The following is an 18,831-nucleotide window of genomic DNA, read 5'->3' on the forward strand; positions in this document are numbered from 1 at the left end:
AAATTCTCAGTAAACTTCTGGCAAATCGAATACAAAAACTTATCAAAAAGATAGTGCACCATGATCAAGTAGGGTTCACCCCAGGGATGCAAAGTTGGTTCAACATAAGGAAATCAATAAATGTAATTCATCACATTAATAGACTCAAAGACAAAATAATATGATCATATCAATAAATGTGGAGAAAGCATTTGATAAAATAAGCATCCCCTTTCATGTTCAAAATGCTAGAAAAACTAGGGATATCAGGAATATGTTTCAACATTACAAAGGCTATCTATGCTAAGCCCCAGGCCAACATCATTCTAAATGAAGAAAAATTGAAAGCATTCCCTCTAAAAACTGGAACAAGACAGGGATGCCCTCTTCCACCACTTCTATTTAACATAGTTCTCAAAACTCTAGCCAGAACAATCAAGCAAAAGAAATTAAAGGGATACAAGTAGGAAAAGAAGAACTCAAATTATCACTATTTTCTTATGATATGATTCTATACCTAGAAGACTCAAAACATTCCATCAGAAATCTCCTAGAACTAATAAATGAATTCAGCAAAGTAGATGGATATAACATCAACACCCATATTAAAGGCATTTATGTACATCAGTGACAAATCCTCTGAAGGAGAAACTAGGAAAACTACCCCATTTACAATAGCCTCAAAAACAAATAAAATACTTGGGAATAAACTTAAGGAAAGAGGTAAAAGAGCTCCACAATAAAAGCTACAGCATGCTAAAGAAAGAAATTAAAGAAAAGCTTAGAAGATGAAAAGATCTACCTTGTTTGGGATAGGCAGAATTAATGTTGTCAAAATGACCATACTACCAAAAGCACTATACAGATTTAATGCAATCCCAATCAAAATTCCAATAACATTCCTCATAGAAATAGAAAAAGCAATCATGAAGTTCATCTGGAAAAATAAGAGACACAGACTAGCCAAAGCAATCCTTAGCAAGAAGAATGAAGCTGGTGGCATTACTATTCCAGACCTTAAACTATACTACAGAGCAATAGTAACAAAAACAGCATGGTATTGGCACCAAAACAGACCTGTGGATCAATGGTACAGAATAGACAACACAGAAACTAACTCATATAACTACAATTATCATATATTAGACAAAATAGCCAAAAACATGCATTGGAGAAAAGATAGCCTTTTCAACAAATGGTGCTAGGAAAGCTGGAAATCCACATGTAACAAAATAAAATTAAAACTCTCTCTCACCATGCACAAAAGTCAACTCAAAGTGGATCAAGGACCTAGGAATTAAACCCAGGGACCTTGTGACTAATGAAAGAAAAAGTAGGCCCAAATCTCCATCATGTCAGATTAGGCCCCAACTTCCTTAATAAGATTCCTAACTTTAAAGACTAACATTAAACAAAGACTAACATTAAACAAAGACGAGAGGGGGGAGAGAAAGGGAGAGAGAAGGGAAAGCATAGGGAAAAGGTAGGAGACCTTCAATGTTACACAAAATTATAAGAGGTTGTGAGGGGAAAGGAGGAGGGAAAAAAGGGAGAGAATTAAACAATAGCAGAGGAGGTAGAGAGGGAAGATGGGAGGGGAGGGGAGGGGAGGGGGGATAGTAGGGGGTAGGAATGGTAGCAGAACACAACAGTCACTAATATGCCATTATGCAAAAAATGTGATCGTATAACCGATGTGATTCTGCAATTTGTATGTGGGGTAAAAATGGGAGTTCATAACCCAATCGAGTCAAATGTATGAAAGATGATATATCATGAGCTCTGTAATGTTTTGAACAATCAATAAAAAATATAAATAAATAAATAAATAAATAAATAAAGATTCCTATAGCTCAAGAATTAAAATGAAGAATCAATAAATGGAATAGATTTAAACTAAAAAGATTCTTCTCAGCAAAAGAAACAATCAGTGAGGTGAATAGAGAGCCTACAGAATGGGAGTCAATCTTTACCACAAACACATTAAACAGAGCACTAATATCTCTCTCTCTCTCTCTCTCTCTCTCTCTCTTTCTTTTGTGGTACAAGGCAGACACTCTACCAACTGAGCACTAATCTCTAGGATATATAAAGCACTCAAACACCTTAACACCAAAAAAATAAATAAATAAATAAATAAAATAACCCAATCAGTAAATGGGCCAAGCAAATGAACAAATACTTCTCAGAAGAGGATATACATACAATCAATCAACAAATATATAAAAAATGTTCAACATCTCTAGCAATTAGAGAAATGCAAATCAAAACTACTCTAAGATTTTATCTCCCTCCAGTTAGAATGGCAGTTATCAAGAATACAAACAATAATAACTGTTGGCAAGGATGTGGGGGAAAAGGCACACTCATACATTGCTGGTGGGGCTGCAAATTGATGCAGCCAATATGGAAAGCAGTACGGAGATTTCTTGGAAAACTTAGAATGGAACCACCATTTGACCCAACTATCCCACTCCTGGGTTATTACCAAAAGGACTTAAAAACAGCATATTTCAGGGACATAACTATATCAATGTTTAGAGCAGCACAATTCACAATAGCTAAATTGTAGAGCCAACCCAGATGCCCTTCAGTAGATGAATGGATAGGGAAACTTTAGTGTATATACACAATGGAACATTACTCAGCATTAAAAGAGAATAAAAATCATGGCATTGGCAGGTAAATGGATGGAGTTGGAGAATACAAGTCTATGTGAAGTAAGTCAATCCTAAAAAACCAAAGTCCAAATGTTTTCTTTGATATGAGGATGCTGACTCATAATGGTGATGTGAGGGAGTGTGGGAGGAATGGAGGTACTTTAGAAAGAGAAAAGAGGAGGGAAGGGAAGGGAGGAGGCATGGGGGTAGAAAGGATGGTGGAATGAGGTGGACATCATTACCCTAAGTATATATATAAAGACACAAATGGTGTGACTCTACTGTGTGTACAACTTAAAAATTTTGCTCTATATATGTAATATGAAATGAATTGCATTCTGCCATCATGTGTAACAAATTAGAATAAAAAAATATTTTTTTTTAAAGTTTGAAATATAACATGCCAATTGAAAATAAGTAAATATATTATTTCTAGTATAACAAAAAAACTAAAAAACTAAAAAACCTACCAAACATTATTACTTATTATGCTTTTATTAAAATTATTAGATATATGAAAATATTATTATTAAAGAATACTATTAAATATGATAATACTATCACAATGTTAATATTAAATGCTAAATCCTCCATAAGGGACAGTTTTACACACCAATAATACTACCTAATATAACTTAATGAGTGCTATAATCACTCTCATCAAACCCATCCCAGGCATTATCCTTATCTCTGTCTCAAAGTCTAAAGCAGATTCTATAAGATGCTCTTAAAAATGTAAATGGGAAATATAACCCACTTATAAATTACATAAACACTTCAGTTTGAAGAGATGTTTAAGGCTAGCTTTTACCATCTCCAGAAAGAAGGCTACATAGAAAAAATACCTTTTTTTTCTTCCAGGCATCAGAGGATGATGTGGAGGGCAACAAGGCAAGAACTCTCAGAGGTGACAATTAAGAAGCACCTGACTAATCTGAGGAGAAATATTTGAGGCAAAAGCATGCCAGGCAGGAGAAAAAGAAAGCACAAAGTCCCTGAGACAAGAATGTACTCAGGTACTACAGGTACTCGTGGAAAAGCATGAGAGCCAGTGGATTAGAGCAGAATAAGAAAGGAAGGTGAGAACAGGAGAAGTCACACCTAAGAGAGGGGAAAGCCATGAGTGCATTGAATAGAAAGTGACTGTCCTAACTAACTTGCTTTTAAAATGACAAATTTGGCTCAGCTCCTTCCACCAAATTTCTAAACGGTGAAGTTCCTTCAAGATTCTATCCTAGGGGCTGGGCATGTGGCTCAAGGGGGCTGAGCATGTGGCTCAAGCGGTAGCATGCTCGCCTGGCATGCGTGCGGCCCGGGTTCAATCCTCAGCACCACATACAAACAAAGATGTTGTGTCTCCTGAAAACTAAAAAATAAATAAAATATTAAAAAAAAAAAAGATTCTATCCTATTATTTTCTCCATTTCTACTGCCTTTAGGTGACTCTGATTTCCAACTGTACTGGCTGATGGTTCCTGAATGTATATTTCTAATCTCCAGACACTGCCTAATCAGTGTCTCCATGTGGATGCTTACTGGGGTCTCAAACTTAACATGAACCAAGCTTTACCACTGGTTTACCAATCTTCATTCCTTGCCTCAGTCTCTTCCTCCCCAATGTTAAATAAATTGGATTATTAATTTACCCAGTTAATAATCCAGGAGTCATTCCACCTTCTCTTATTTTTTATACCTGACATCCAACTCATCAGCAATCATCAGCAATCACACATAAAAATACATTACAAACCTGACCACAACTTCTTACCACTATAATGGCTTTAACCACCAAACGTTGCTCACTTAGCCAAATTGCAACATAGCTGATCTCCTTAATTCCAGTCTGGCTTCTCCTCTTCAACTATCATAGCCTTCATTTAAATGCACAAATCAGATCAGGTACTCTCCTGTGATATCCTCAAAAAAACAAACCCAAATTTATTTTTTATATGTGACCCAAAAATTTCTGTATCATATGTCCCTTTCCAAACTAGTTCAATCCACTCTCCTCATCATTCATAATATTCTATACTTGCCAGCCATTTTTCTGTCACACCAACATACCAATTTTTTCTGTCTCAAGGCCTTTGAATTGTTGTTCCTTTTTCCTAGAATACTATTATCCCAAATTTTTGGCAGTCCCCTCTTTTTCTTCAGTAAGTATATACTTTGGGTGAAAACCAGAATAACACCATGCTGTTCAGATTCTAGCTAACATTGCTTTTCCAATCACTCTCTCTCTCTCTCAGTATTACTATCTTACTAATGTAATGTTTATAAAGAAAATTTGTTATCTTAATCATTTATGTGAATTCATGTTCATTGACTAAATCTTCCCACTTCACCTTCCCAACTCCAAAATGTAAGCTGTTTTAGGACAGAGACCTTGCCTATTCACCAGCATCACAACCATGGCTGTAAAATATTTGTTGCCTGACTATATAAGTACACACACACACACAAAAAAAAAAAAAATCAGTTTGGTTATATATTTATTAACTAAATTTTATAATATAATGAAAGAATCTTGCCTCATTCATAAATCTGTTCCTATGCAAAAGTTCGTTTCATGGTCCAAATAATTTTCAAATGAAATTGAAAAATACAACTAATCTACACTAGAAGTTTATATGCATGATACTTATATCAAAGAACATACATCCCTTTATTGAAAGCTAGTGACTTGTGGCCAAAATAATCCAGTAAGCCTTTATCAAGTGTGATCAATTTTAGTGGGTGCCTTCTGAGATCAATCAAGTGGATAAATGCATTCTTGATTGCCTAGTGGGGATGAAATTTTAGTACACAAAGTACAGTGTCATTGTCATCTGGTCCAGCATACTGAGAAGGATCCTAGATGCACAAATTCTGGGCCTCTGATTAATTGTTTTATTAATTATTCAGTCAATGCAATTAAATTATGCAAATGAAAGGATGTTATGTAGTTCTGCTAATAGCATTGAGATGAGTGGGTTCACTGGCACCTCAGAGAACAAACTTGGAATTCAAAATACCATTTTTTGCTCATAGTACCTAACACTTCCTGGGAAATATATTTTAGTAAAGATATTTCCTCAGAATCACAACAGGAACAAGTACTATAAAGGCAGGTGTGCTTGGATTCCGTAATTTTTCTCCTGGAGCACAATATTTTCCACTGAAAAGTTTTCCACTACCAGCAGTACAAATTAGTTATATGGACCCTTTATATCTCACCTTATATTCATTTGCAATATTCAAAATCTAAAATAGATTTATTTTCTCTAATAGTATAAAAAAAGTTTAACCCAAGACCCTTGAGTACTAGACACCAAATAATATCATCCTAATGGGAATTCTTTCAAAATTATCAAAAATTATGATGAAAAATAAAAGATTCTCTTGCTAAAAAATATCTTTTGTAAAACAGAAAAAAGTACCTTCACTCCACATGAAAGCCTAAACACTCAGTAACCTTTCTTAAAAGGTTCCAGTTTATATTTCACTTTGTAAAATTGGCAGGTGCACAACCTGCCTTAAACATTCATATCCTTAAACATTCATATCCTTAGGGATCAGCCCTAGTTACTTATTGGTTCCTCTGATTTTCAAATGCATCATGAATTTCTTTCAGGCTGAATGAGTTATATGCTCTTTACCTAAAATCTGTTCTTGATGCCTTCAAGAAAGGCAGGGCTTTTACTGCTGTTAATTTCAAACAAAATTTCAAGGCAGTCATCTCTAACAATTCTTACAATAATTCAAAATCACACTTCCTTTCTCTTTGACATGCTTCACCCACTTACAAATGGAGGCACTTATTAACCAACTTATCCTGTCAACTGAATATATTTTTAAAATTACAGCACAGTAATATAAAGAACAGATTAAAAAGTGAGATAATGTGAACCATAGGATTATATGGGAGACTATGGGAGACTGTGCAAGACTTCAGAAAAAAAGGTGAAGAGAATTTGAACTAAGGCACTAACAGCAAGAAAGAACACAGAAACAATTCTTTGTCATAATAACAGGATTCACTGATTCACTAAACATAGAGTGTGTGACAGAAAGTTGTTAATGATGCATCCAAATTTTCTAAGCAAACTATGTTGATGAATTATTCCCAAGGCAGATAATATAGACAAAAGAACAAGACTGACATGAAAAGGGTCATAAATTTTTTATATATTTTGGTTTTGCTTCTGTAAGCCATCTACTAAAAAATCCTTAATGAGCAATCAGAAACTCGATTTACTTGTGTATACACAGGGATGGATCAACCTTTGGGAGTCATCGGGTTAAGCTATGAAAATGGTTGAGTTCTTCCAAGAACTTATAGAGTAAGTTGAGATAAAATTTTAAAGTAATTGGTAAGAAACACTAATATTAAGATGGTGATGAAAATTAGCTTTATAATGAGTAAACAGAGAGGTAGGGGAAGAAGCCAGGAAGAAGTTTCCATGGAATTCAGGGGAAGTGAATATTTTCTAGAAGGGAACAGTTAATTCTGTCCCCCAAACTGAGGAAGCCAACTATGGTAAAGAATGAAGAGTGGGCACTAAATCTTGACCCACACTGTGTCAGAGTTGTATGAGTACAAGTGGAAACCAGAGTCCAATTAGGTGAAAGGAGAACGGAAAGGAAGGAAGTTATGATACAAACCCAGGCATCCTTAAGATGGATGGCGATGAGTGGATAGTTAAAGATGTATCATGAGGGTAAGTCAGAATTAAAACAAAATGCTTTAGGATGGGAAAAAATATGAAACTTTGCTTGTAGGGGAAAAGGATATTTCCCATAAAAGAGAGATATTTAAAATATGTATCTTTCATACCTTCGTCGAGACATATGTCATATAGTATCATTTAATAATTCCTGATCATTGAAGAAGACAGCCCTGTCTGAGGCATGTTCCCATTCCATACCCTACTTTCTTCCCTAAACATAAGCAACTGTGTTGGTAGGAACCATCACACTTACCCTCCAAATATCCACTTAATGGAATATCCCTAACTGCCCAGTTACAATGCCCTCTGAATAATTTGAACTAAGAAAAATAGAAATTATATTCATGGAGAATGAGGACTTAGAAATCTATGATCAGCCAGGGTTAGGGAGTTCATTTTTCCATATGTAAAAAGATGGATAAACAGAGATACCTGTTCTTTGGAGAACAGGAGATCAGAGAAAAGGCACAGTAAAAAGAATATGTGGCCTCAGAGAGAGAGAAAGTGAGGGAAAGAGTAAGAGAGGGAAATAGAGAAATCTAAGTATTTCAGTTCCAACCCACTGCCTGTTTCCAGCTTCAGTTCTCATGATGCCAAGCTATACCTGATATTTATGAGATGCTCCTAATCTTTAATAAACCCCTCTGTGACATAAGTAGATACTTCTCTTTTCTTTTCTTTACTGAGATAATAGGGTTCCTTTCCTCATTCTTCCAAGGACAATTAGAAAACTTCCGGGACAAAGGTACGTAAAACAATTTAAATGTCCATTCATAATGGTGTTCGTCTGCCCATGGAGAGCAGGAAGGTGCCATAGCAGCTGCAATGAAATTAATTATGGAAAGGATGAGCTAATTACAGCATTTTTTCAATTTATAGAAAAGTCAATCACTTTGAATATTTTGGAACACTTCTTCACATGATTCTCCTGCTTGCTTCATCATACAAATAAATACCATACTTTCTTCAAAGAAATAGAGTAGTGAATTGTCATTTTTTAAATCAACAATCCAGGTTCCCAGTTTCTCAAAATTTATCTCCTGGCTTATAATAATCCTTTTTGTTATCTCTCTCCTCTGAATTACAACATTCCACCTATTTTAAGCTACACTGGATAACAATTGCCCAGCTATTCAATTTGAAACACATACAAAAATAAAAAATCCCTGAGGACAAGTACTGGTCCATCTGGCCTCCCAACCCTAGTACAAGTGTCAATTCTGTCTGTGTATTCAGTTTTCACTTAGAATCTTGTTGAACCCTTTTCAGGATGCTAATTTCACCCCCATTCAGCCTTTCCTACTAGGTGTGGTCTGATTCTGTTCTCAGGTGGAGGGAATGCCAGTGCCTGGCTGGAACAATTCACTCTCTTCCTCCCCTCCTGCCACTGCCTTTCAATGGCCACGCTCAAGGACGCTATGGCTCCCGGATTTGTAAACTACCCCAGTTTACTGTCTGGCAAGTAAAGCCCCTAAGAAGGAGGAATGGGTAGAAGAGGTGGGGGGTGAGATCAGGACTACATAAGACATTAAAAAAACTGCATGTGATTTGAGGACAGAGTGAATATATCCTTCCTGCTCACACTGAACCCTCAGAAACTGGCATGTGCCTGGACTAAGGTGTTCCTTAGGAACTTTATAAACCTTGATAAACAAAGGAACTAAACGGAAAGCAGATGACAAATCACTCCACCCAAACACAAGTAATTCCTGTTCTTTCAGAACTGAAGCCTTCCAAAAAGATGCAAGCTCGCTATTTCATCTTGCTTAAACTGATCCAAATGATAACAAGGAACTGTCGTCATCTCTTAAATATAGAAAATATAAAATAAGAAGTTCAGTCCATTTTACTTTTCTTTTAATAAGTTTCTCCCAAAATTGATTCTCAGGTTCTTTCAAAATATTATTTATAGCCAAGGGAGGTGGCTCATGCCTATAATACCAGCAACTTGACTCAGGAGGCTGAGGCAGGAGATGAAAAGTTCAAGGCCAGCCTCAGCAACTTATTGGGCAAGACCCTATCTCAAAAGATAAAAAAAAAAAATAAAAAGAACTGGGGATGTGGCTCAGTAGTAGAGCACCCTGGGTTCAATCCTCAAACCAAATAAAAGGAAAAAAATATATTATTTATAGCCTAGAGTGGTGACACAGGTCTGTAATCCCAGCTATTTATGAGGCTAATGCAGAAAGATCAACAGTTAAATTCCAGTCCAGCAAACTTAGCGAGACCCTGTATCAAAATAGAAAATAAAAAGGGCGGGATATAGTTCAGTGATAAAGCATTTGCCTAGCATGTGTGAGGCTTGGGATTCAATCCCCAGCAGAGAGGGAAAAAAAGAAATGTTATTTATTTTCTATGACAATCACATTACATGAAAAGTTATAAACATATAATTTTAATATTAATAAAATCATCATAGTATTAACAATAAATCATCATATAATATATATATATACTATACAATTATCATTAAAACATAAAAATATGAACTTACATGTTTGGACAAGTTGGGGCTCTTTGAATCAACATCATACCTGAAAAATTGAAATATAAAATTCAAATTATTGCCACAAAGTAAATCTAGAAAATTAATATTTTCCAATATGTAAAAATGAACAAAAAAATACCAAAAGAGAGAAAAACTTAGCAAATTAAGAATTTTCTAATAATCTGTGGCCTATCTGCAAAAGAAAGAGTTTACACAACCCTGGATCCTTTTATTTTTACAAATCTAGGAAGTCTTACTATTTGCCTAATCATCAATTCTGTTGTTTGAGAAGTTTAAAATTTAACTTTTTGGGGCATCAGCAGGATCCTAGTAATGCTCAAGTAACTTCAAAACTCTGTAAGAATTGAAAACTCCTCTTCTTTGGATATAAGTAATAAAATAAACAGATCCCCACAACAGGCTGTCATTTTTGTACATTATAATTCTTATTTAATGTCTTAAATGCTATTACAGTTGCTGTTATAATTCTTACTTAATGTTTTAAATAGCATTGTTAACTTTGGAAACTGAGGTAATCGAGAGTATTTTTCCCTGATCACAGAACTTGTGCAAACTGAGTGTTTGTAGAAACAGGAATATATTTCCATGGGACTACTCCATGTTCTGCTTTTCCCTAGTTGATATCAAAAATCCATTATCTTTTAGATTTGGGGATGATATCATTCACCATCACTTTAGTCCCTTGCTTTGAAGAGTCTTTAGAAATGGAGAGACCACTAACAGTCAAAATAACTTCAATGTGCCAAATTCTTTCATAGGAAAATATCTGTACTGGTTCCAATCTTTCTCCCAAATCCCATTCCCTTCATATGTCTTGTGAGTCACTTCCTACCAAAAATTAACTCTTTTTTTTTTAAAGGTTAATTAAAATCTCTCATGTATAAATACTGTTTTCACAATGAAACAAAGCATCTCAATCAATAGGGTGGGGGGACAGTTTATTGAGTGCCCTGATGGGCAGAGATGAGCTCATTCTCTAGCAAAAAAAAAAAAAATATATATGCCACAAACTGGCTTTAAAATTGTATGATATAAAGACATGCCTGAGAATAATCACAAAGCACTCTCAATTTCACATCAGGGCACTTTGACTATTTTCCAACAGCTACAGCTTAGAATTACAGATTAGCAAAATACCATATCCACTATAGACCCACAGATGTTAATTCAAAGATAATTTTTATTCAAGATAATTTTATAATAATAATAATAACAGATAGATAGGAAACAAAGCTAGACTGGCTCCTTCTCACAAATCAACCCTTGAAAATGTCTTTTAGGTTACTGTGGCCAAAAAGAATATGATGCTCAGTTCAATCAGAAGAATTTAACAAAAAAAAGTTCATGTTTTCATCACAAAGAGATTAAGTATCTTCAAATACAATCCTCTTTAACTGTATTTAACAAAACGCTTTTGATACCATTATCTCAAAAATAGCTAATTTATGTCATTCTTCTGCAGACTTTAGATAATATTCTGGATTATAGAGCAACAGAAATTACTATATTTTTTTCTTCTAATGAATTTTCCATCTAACTTTTCTAAAAATATCAGGACCATTCTAGTTATCACCCTCACAGGTCAGAACATGCACACTATATCCTAAATGTCTCTACGTGTGACTATGATTATGAGAGTCACAGTGTCTTGAAGAAGCCATAAACCAAGACAGAGTAGGAAGCTGAGCAGTGGAGGGGGCATCCCACTGTGTCTAAGTGAACTAACTAAGGGGAATAAGTAAACTACTTCATTCTGCTATTGAAACTTGATGATGACAGTATCTGATCTGAAGGGATCTTAATATGTTTTCTATTAGAGAGAAACAGATGTCAATGGGAATAATTTCTGCATTTCTGGAACTGCATCCATTGCTCAAAGTGGACAACACAAGATGCTTAGAATTCCCTCATATTGGCTCAGAGCTACCTGAGTCAAGGATGCTTAGGGTCACACCAGTCCATAGTCTTGTGATCAACCCTGAATTCATAAGTATTCCTTCCTTAAAAAAAGGCAGGAGGGAAGTTCTTTTCCACTCCACAAAACCAAGCAAGGGGTAGCTTCAAAATCTAGGCTACCTATGAGAAGTACAGGACAAGAACTGGTTTCCCAGCAGGGCACAGAACCTGTCTTCAGGTCCACCCTGAGGCTCCCAGTAACAAAGAATGTTCCATGAATGTTCTAGGAAGCACATTCTGAGAGTTGAGGAACACTTTCCTTTTCCTCAGCAACTTCCTTTTCTTTTTGGGGGGCGGGGGGTCCCTCTCTATCATAATGACATGATAAGCAGAGTGCTAAAAATGTGTCCCTCAAGCTAGTACTTAAGATGAGGCCTAAATTTTTTAGAAGGTAAGATAACCACATCTCTACCTAGGAACACGTCCTACTTTTCCCCTCTCTTCTCCCCTGAAAAGAGCTGGCGGGGGGATCCAAGAGAGGAAAAGGAAATGAAGAACTCTGAAATAAGTCTGAGATTAAAGTTTTAAAGTGACATGTACCCAACAAATAGAATACGATGATTCTAATAAAAGTGACTGCAAATTCATGAAATTCAGCCTAGACTTTGTTAAGGAAACCTTTAATCAAAGGGGGAAAAAAATGGAGTGCACACATTGGGACAATTTTTGAAACAAACGAAACAACATTTTTTCTACAATGTTGAGATCCTTCAAAAATAGGTTGTAATAACAGTATACATTTCACTATTATCACCATTTATTTTATCAAGAAGGAAAATAATTTGCTGGGTAGGACAAATCTAGACTCATGATTAATCCCTTTTAAGTGTATGGAAAGAAACACCTCAGAGGGTTCTATCTCATTTCATCTGTATTCCAGCACATACTATTATTGATAAGACACCCACCCCACACTTCTTGCACAAAGACATTTTGTTACAGGTACTCTACCAATAAGTTTTTAAACTATGACAACAAAGAATATTTATGAGGTACCCATATTACTATCAGTGTGATAATTATAATGAAAATAAATGTCAAAGTTTATGATGTGATAAATACACAGCACAATGACAATGACCATGTCTCATGAATGAATAAGTACACATCAGATCAAAAGACAAGAGAATTTGAAGATACAAAACTGATAGACTAATCTAAAATGCATCTCTGGTATCCACTGCAATAATAGCAAAAACTACTATGGCTCCAAAAGAAAAATTACTATAACTTAACCAGAACTGATAAGAATTTAGATCAGTGATACCAGGAATACAGTCTTTGTCAGTCTGTCTGTCTCTGTGTCTTCCTCCCTCCTCCTTCCCTTCCTTTCTCTCTCTCTCTCTCTTTCTCTCTCTCTCTCTCTTAAAATCAACAGACATCAACTAAATTGAAAACAATTCAGAAAATCATTTCCATCTATCTTTTGGCCATTTTACAGTAGTGTGACTTTCTACATAACTGTTCCATCAAGGGTTATGCTACTGCTGATATGTTGGAATATTTGCAGTAATTCTCTAGGCGATGGAGGTTGGTACTATAGATGACTTTTGTATACATTTTATCCATTTTTTGTTTTCCAGTTTTTCTACAATGAACTTATATTATTTCTCCAAGGAACAGCACCTTACTTAGACAAATGTTAAAAGACAATTTCAGGGGCTGGGGATGTGGCTCAAGCAGTAGCGTGCTTGCCTGGCATGCGCGGGGCGCTGGGTTCGATCCTCAGCACCACATAAAATAAAATAAAGATGTTGTGTCCACTGAAAACTAAAAATTAAATATTAAAAAATTCTCTCTCTCTCTCTCTCTTTAAAAAAAAGACAATTTCATGTATATTTACATAACTGGTAAACTGTTAAATTATTACCATACTTATTTCATTTATTCACTGAAAAAATTAGCCAATGTAAAAAAAACAGTTTAAAAGTATTATGTGCACTATTCTAATAAATTGGAAATCAAAAGGAATTAATTAAAGTGATATCAAAGATACATCATGAGCCCAGAGAATGTACTCATTACTTTTCTTAATAATCTTCTCCAAGTAACACTTTCCAGAGATACCTGTTTTAATATTTTAGAAATCACATAAAATTGAGATGTTGTTTGAATTGAATTTCAGAAATTAACCAAATGCATTCAAAAGACAGAGTTGATAGCTATTTAATTCAATTTTGCAATGTTTCACTTTTCAAAACATTGCACGGTTTTTGGGAGAATTACTATAATTTGTAGGAAATTGAAGATGTTAAAACATATCAATTTACCTAGACTAATTTCTTTATGTTTTCTTATCACACTGAGAGAAATGTTCCTGGAACAGCCACAGCAGTAAGCATCAGGAATCATGAGCAGGACATGGACATAAGAAGCTGGCAGAAGGAGGGCCAGAGTGAAACAACAGAGTGGCAAAATGGGTAGGTACAGCCACCTGGCAGAGGTACTCAGAAAGATGACAGGGCCTGTCAGCAGAGAAGAGCCAGCAGAACCCAGGGGGAAAAAGAAAAAAAAAAAAAGATGGCTCTAAAAGTTAGAGCTTAAAAGCAGACACAGAGTTCAAGGAAGAACACAGCTCACAGGGTCTCCAAGTCAGTTTCAAAGATTGATGACCAGGCAGTAAGCAGTCTTACACATGTCCTTCTATACTAAAATTTGACTCTGAGTAATTTATCCTCTGAAAGTACAAACAAAAATTATAAACATGTGTTACAGAAAATTTTTATCAGAGCACATGTAAAAGAAAAAAATGGAACAAGCAAAAATGTCCATCAATCAATGTTTAATTAAATAACTTACAGTTCTTTCAAATAATAAAAATTATGGAAGCTTTAAAATGAATGAGGTATACACATATTCAGTGGCACAGAAAAACATCTGAAAAATTTAAGGTACAGGAATTGCACATGCAAAAGAAAAACCTGCCAAGGTATGCACTGAATTATTTACCTTTTTTAAAAAAATATTGGGATAGCAGGGAATCTTTATTTTTAAATGCATATATCACTTAGTTCATAATAAATATTTATTACTTTTAAATAAGAGAATGTAACACAGATGAATAAGAAAGGGAAAGAGAAAAAGAAAAACAGAACAAAGGATCATGAAATAGTAGATGGTTTTAAGATAAAAGTCTGAAACTAAGGGGAAAAGTTGAGGAGGTATCATGAGGTATGAGAAAGAACATTCTTAAAAGCAATGGCTATGAATGCCTGAACAAGGGAAGCACACAGCCACATTCTACATGACTTATGTCTGGTGTTGAGTAACAACACTGTGTGCAACCTCCATGATAAACAGGAAGTCATTACATTGAACTCCAAATTTTCTTCACATAAACCATATTTTTATTTTTGGAAAGGAGTGCCTAAGAAATAAAAACCAGTGTGAACTTAATAAAGATTGTTTGATAAATATGATGAATACTTGGTACTCTGAATAAAAGGAGCTGTTACAAGATGATGCTCAAAAAGAAGCACTGCAGGTTATTTACTGCATACATTTTATTTTATTTTATTTTTTGATACCAAGGATTGAACCCAGAGGTGCTTAACCACTGAGCAACATATCCAGCCATTTTTTATATTTTATTTAGAGACAGGGTTTGGCTGAATTGCTTACTAAGTCACTGAGGCTGGCCTTAGTGAACTTGCAATTCTCCTGCCTCAGTCTCCCACACCTCTGGGATTACAGGCATGTGCCACCATGCCTGGCTATAACATACATTTTAGAGGAAAATGAAAATGACTTTTAACAGAAAAAAATCTTATCTTTACATTAGGAGGCAAATTAGAACTTTCTAAAATAAGATACTGGCAGTTTTTATTATTGAAAAGGTATTTATAAATTGTGATAATGGCATACTTAATATTTCAGTTGTTTAAAATAAGACTTTAGCCAGGCACAGTGGTGCACACCTGTAATCCCAGTGGCTCAGGAGGTTGAGGCAGGAGGATCATGAGTTCAAAGCCAGCCTCAGAAAAAGCAAGTAACCCTGCCTTTAAATAAAATACAAAATATGGCTGGAGATGTGGTTCAGTGGTTAAGTGCCCCTGAGTCTAATCCCCAGTACCACCCCGTACCAAAAAAAAGATATTTATCTTTTTAAATGGTTGTGATATTTACAAACTCCCTTTAAGTATTTTGACATATTGAGCAAATTTTGTAATGTATGATATTTCTTCTCTCCTCCCCAACAGATTTTCTTTAATCATATGCAGAAACTTCAACAATCACCAGAGTTTCCCTCTGTGGAACAAAGACTCTAAATTAATAATACCTTGTAAACAAAGTGACTCCAGGTCTCTGTGGGCAAGAATTTGAATTTGAAAATAATACTTTTATATGCTTGATTCAGCATCAAAGTAGCAAGAATATTTAAAATATTAAAAATGCTACATCTGCCACCCAGGGTCTTAAAAACACTGGGCTATCAAGAGATAAGAGGAAGCCACAGTTAAACAGAGATCCATATACTATGTTAAGAAGCTACAGAAAGACATTAGCTATCAAACTGGAGTTTACAGAGAAATTGTAAGAAACTCACTGAGACATCAGAGGTTTGAAAGAACACCCACATTTACTTCCTATTATAGTGAAACTGTTCACTTATTTATTCAACAAGCATGTAGGTGAAAACCTTACAAAATGCAAAGCAGTCTACACTCTGAATAGAATGAATCTACTTTCCTGCCAATATAATCCTATATTCAGTGCAACCACAGGACCCCCAACTTATGTTATGAAAATTGTCTTTAAAACTCAATTTTAAAAATTGCAAGTTTGGGTAGAACTTACAAGTCAAAACGAAGATTCTCTCTTTCTTCAAAAAAGTAGTCCAGAATAAACTTCCTTACAAAGTCAGGATTCAAAGTATTATCAATCACTTCAGTTCTTCCAAACTGTTGAGAGAGACAGAGAAAGTCAGAGGTTAAAATCAAGCCATGTGGTTGATTACTTTAAGAATAATACTTAGTATTGATACAGTTCCTTTAAAACATAAGCAATAAATATCCAAATGACTTGATCAAATAAAGTCTTTTAGAAAAATTTTTAGAGATCAGATCATCATTCCTGCTCACGCAGGGAAATCAGAAAATGAGCTCTGAGTTCATTAAAAGTTGAGCTCCTCCTCAAAATTCATGTAACAGTAACACTTCCTCCCTTGTTTTCTTGAAAGCCAAATCTGTCTCTACTCAAAAGAAGTTATGTGTACATTAAATTTAAATTATTTTCCTAATCTTGTATATAAATAAGCCAGGCAACACACAGTCTCAATTGGAGGGGTCAAATACTCAGATTTCTCATCTTCAGTATTTACCAAAAACAGTCCTTCATCCAGTAGAGTTTATCAGCCACGTTTGGGGGAGAATTTTCCTGTGACACATTGATGTCACAAAGATCAGTCATTTTTGTTTTGTTTTTCTATAATTTTTATGTAATCTATAAGCTGAAATAATTTTGTGTGTTTTTTAGATATGTATTTTACTTTAACTTACAAAAAAAAAAAAACAAGTTTCCACATCTCTTAGCAAATAGAAACCAGGAAAGAAAAATCCATATTAGGTCCTCCCTTTTTCAATGTGAAGGAAGGCCATTAGGCACCATTCCTAAAGACAGAGCACAAACATAAACTTTACAGATCTTTTTGTCCTTGGCTTTTATATTCTTCCCCTCCAACTACCATGGAATTCTAATGAGGGAATTTTAACCTTAGCTCTTGCATAACATTATGCAATCAAGCATGCTGTCTTATCAAAGAAGGAACTTTCATTAAAGTTCAAGGAAATATTATCTTTTTAATAGGAAAAGAGAACAGCTGTGCTAATCCATTAAAATGTGAAGGTCAGAAGATCTCTTAAATTTATTAATAAAACTATGGTGTAAAATATTGATAAAGGATTTACTAGGGCAATTACCAAACAGTAGCCCCCCCCAAAAAAAAAAAAACACTAATGGACATAGGGTTATGTCATCGGAAAATATTCTATATCAAGGACCAATGTCATACAGACAGATAATAACTCAGGTAGTTAATTCAACATTTCAAAAATGATGACCATTTACACTGCACAATGTTAATAATTTCAGGCACCAAGGCACTATGTATTAAGTACTTAGCACTTGTCCTACTTTACTTTAAATCTTTACTATAGAATTGTAAGGTAAGTATTATTAATCTCAATTTATAGATGAGAATACTGAGGCAGAGGATATTAACCTAAGCCACTTTGGTTACAGTATCTTCATTCTTTCTAGGATTCGCCTCTATTTAAGCACAGAACATATCACATCCTGGGGAATATCCAACTATGGATCTATCTATGCTTTCTAATTTTAAGAAAAAGGAATAAGAGAATGTACCTAAATAACCACAGGCTGGCAGTGCCACACACATCAAAAGAAGACAGAGGACAAGAGGTTTGAATGTAGAGAGTGCCTGGGCCCCCGCAGCCTTCCTACTGCCAGGAGGCAAATGGTTTCCAAACCTGAGCACAGAGCATCAAACTGGCAAATTTGCAAAACAACACAAGTCTCTCAAACAGAAATTCAGCCAATATCCATATTCCTGAGCAACCAAATCTGTCTTATGAATTTTAACCCAAATCCACACTTAAAGGAAAATTTAGATGACAGAGTGAAATTCCCAGGGTAAGCTCAATTTAATTCCAAGCCAGTAGTTCCCCAGGGACTAAGAGCTTTTTGTTATGGAATACTGATTCATCAGCAATAGGGACAGTTGAGTATGCTCTGGTGAAGACTAATATGTAGCCATTCTGGTTTTAGCTAATCATCTATAAATTACGACGATATTCATTTTGATGTCTTCTGACACAAAATCTGAAATTGCTTTTGAGAATATCACTAGTGACCTTCATATTGCTAGATCCAGTGGTCACTCTATGGTCCACACTGCACTGTCCTCTCAGCAGCATTTGACATAGCTGTCCATTCCACCCTTTCTGAAGCAGCCTTTCCTGGTTTTCTAGTAGCACACTCTCTTATGCTTCTCTTGTAC

General features: G+C 35.1%; 1 protein-coding gene across 1 annotated transcript in view; it reads right to left on the bottom strand.

The window, feature by feature from the left end:
- Positions 1-18,831, bottom strand: part of Cpne8 (copine 8) — a 198,158-nt gene that overhangs the window by 132,412 nt on the left and 46,915 nt on the right. Inside the window, exons 4-5 of the mRNA XM_076852766.1 lie at positions 16,611-16,714; positions 9,843-9,882 (exon numbers count right to left, since the gene is read on the bottom strand). Coding sequence (XP_076708881.1) covers positions 9,843-9,882; positions 16,611-16,714 — 144 coding nt within the window. The remainder of the gene's footprint in view (positions 1-9,842; positions 9,883-16,610; positions 16,715-18,831) is intronic.

This window comes from Callospermophilus lateralis, chromosome 4, assembly GCF_048772815.1.
Source record: "Callospermophilus lateralis isolate mCalLat2 chromosome 4, mCalLat2.hap1, whole genome shotgun sequence".
Lineage (NCBI taxonomy): Eukaryota > Metazoa > Chordata > Mammalia > Rodentia > Sciuridae > Callospermophilus > Callospermophilus lateralis.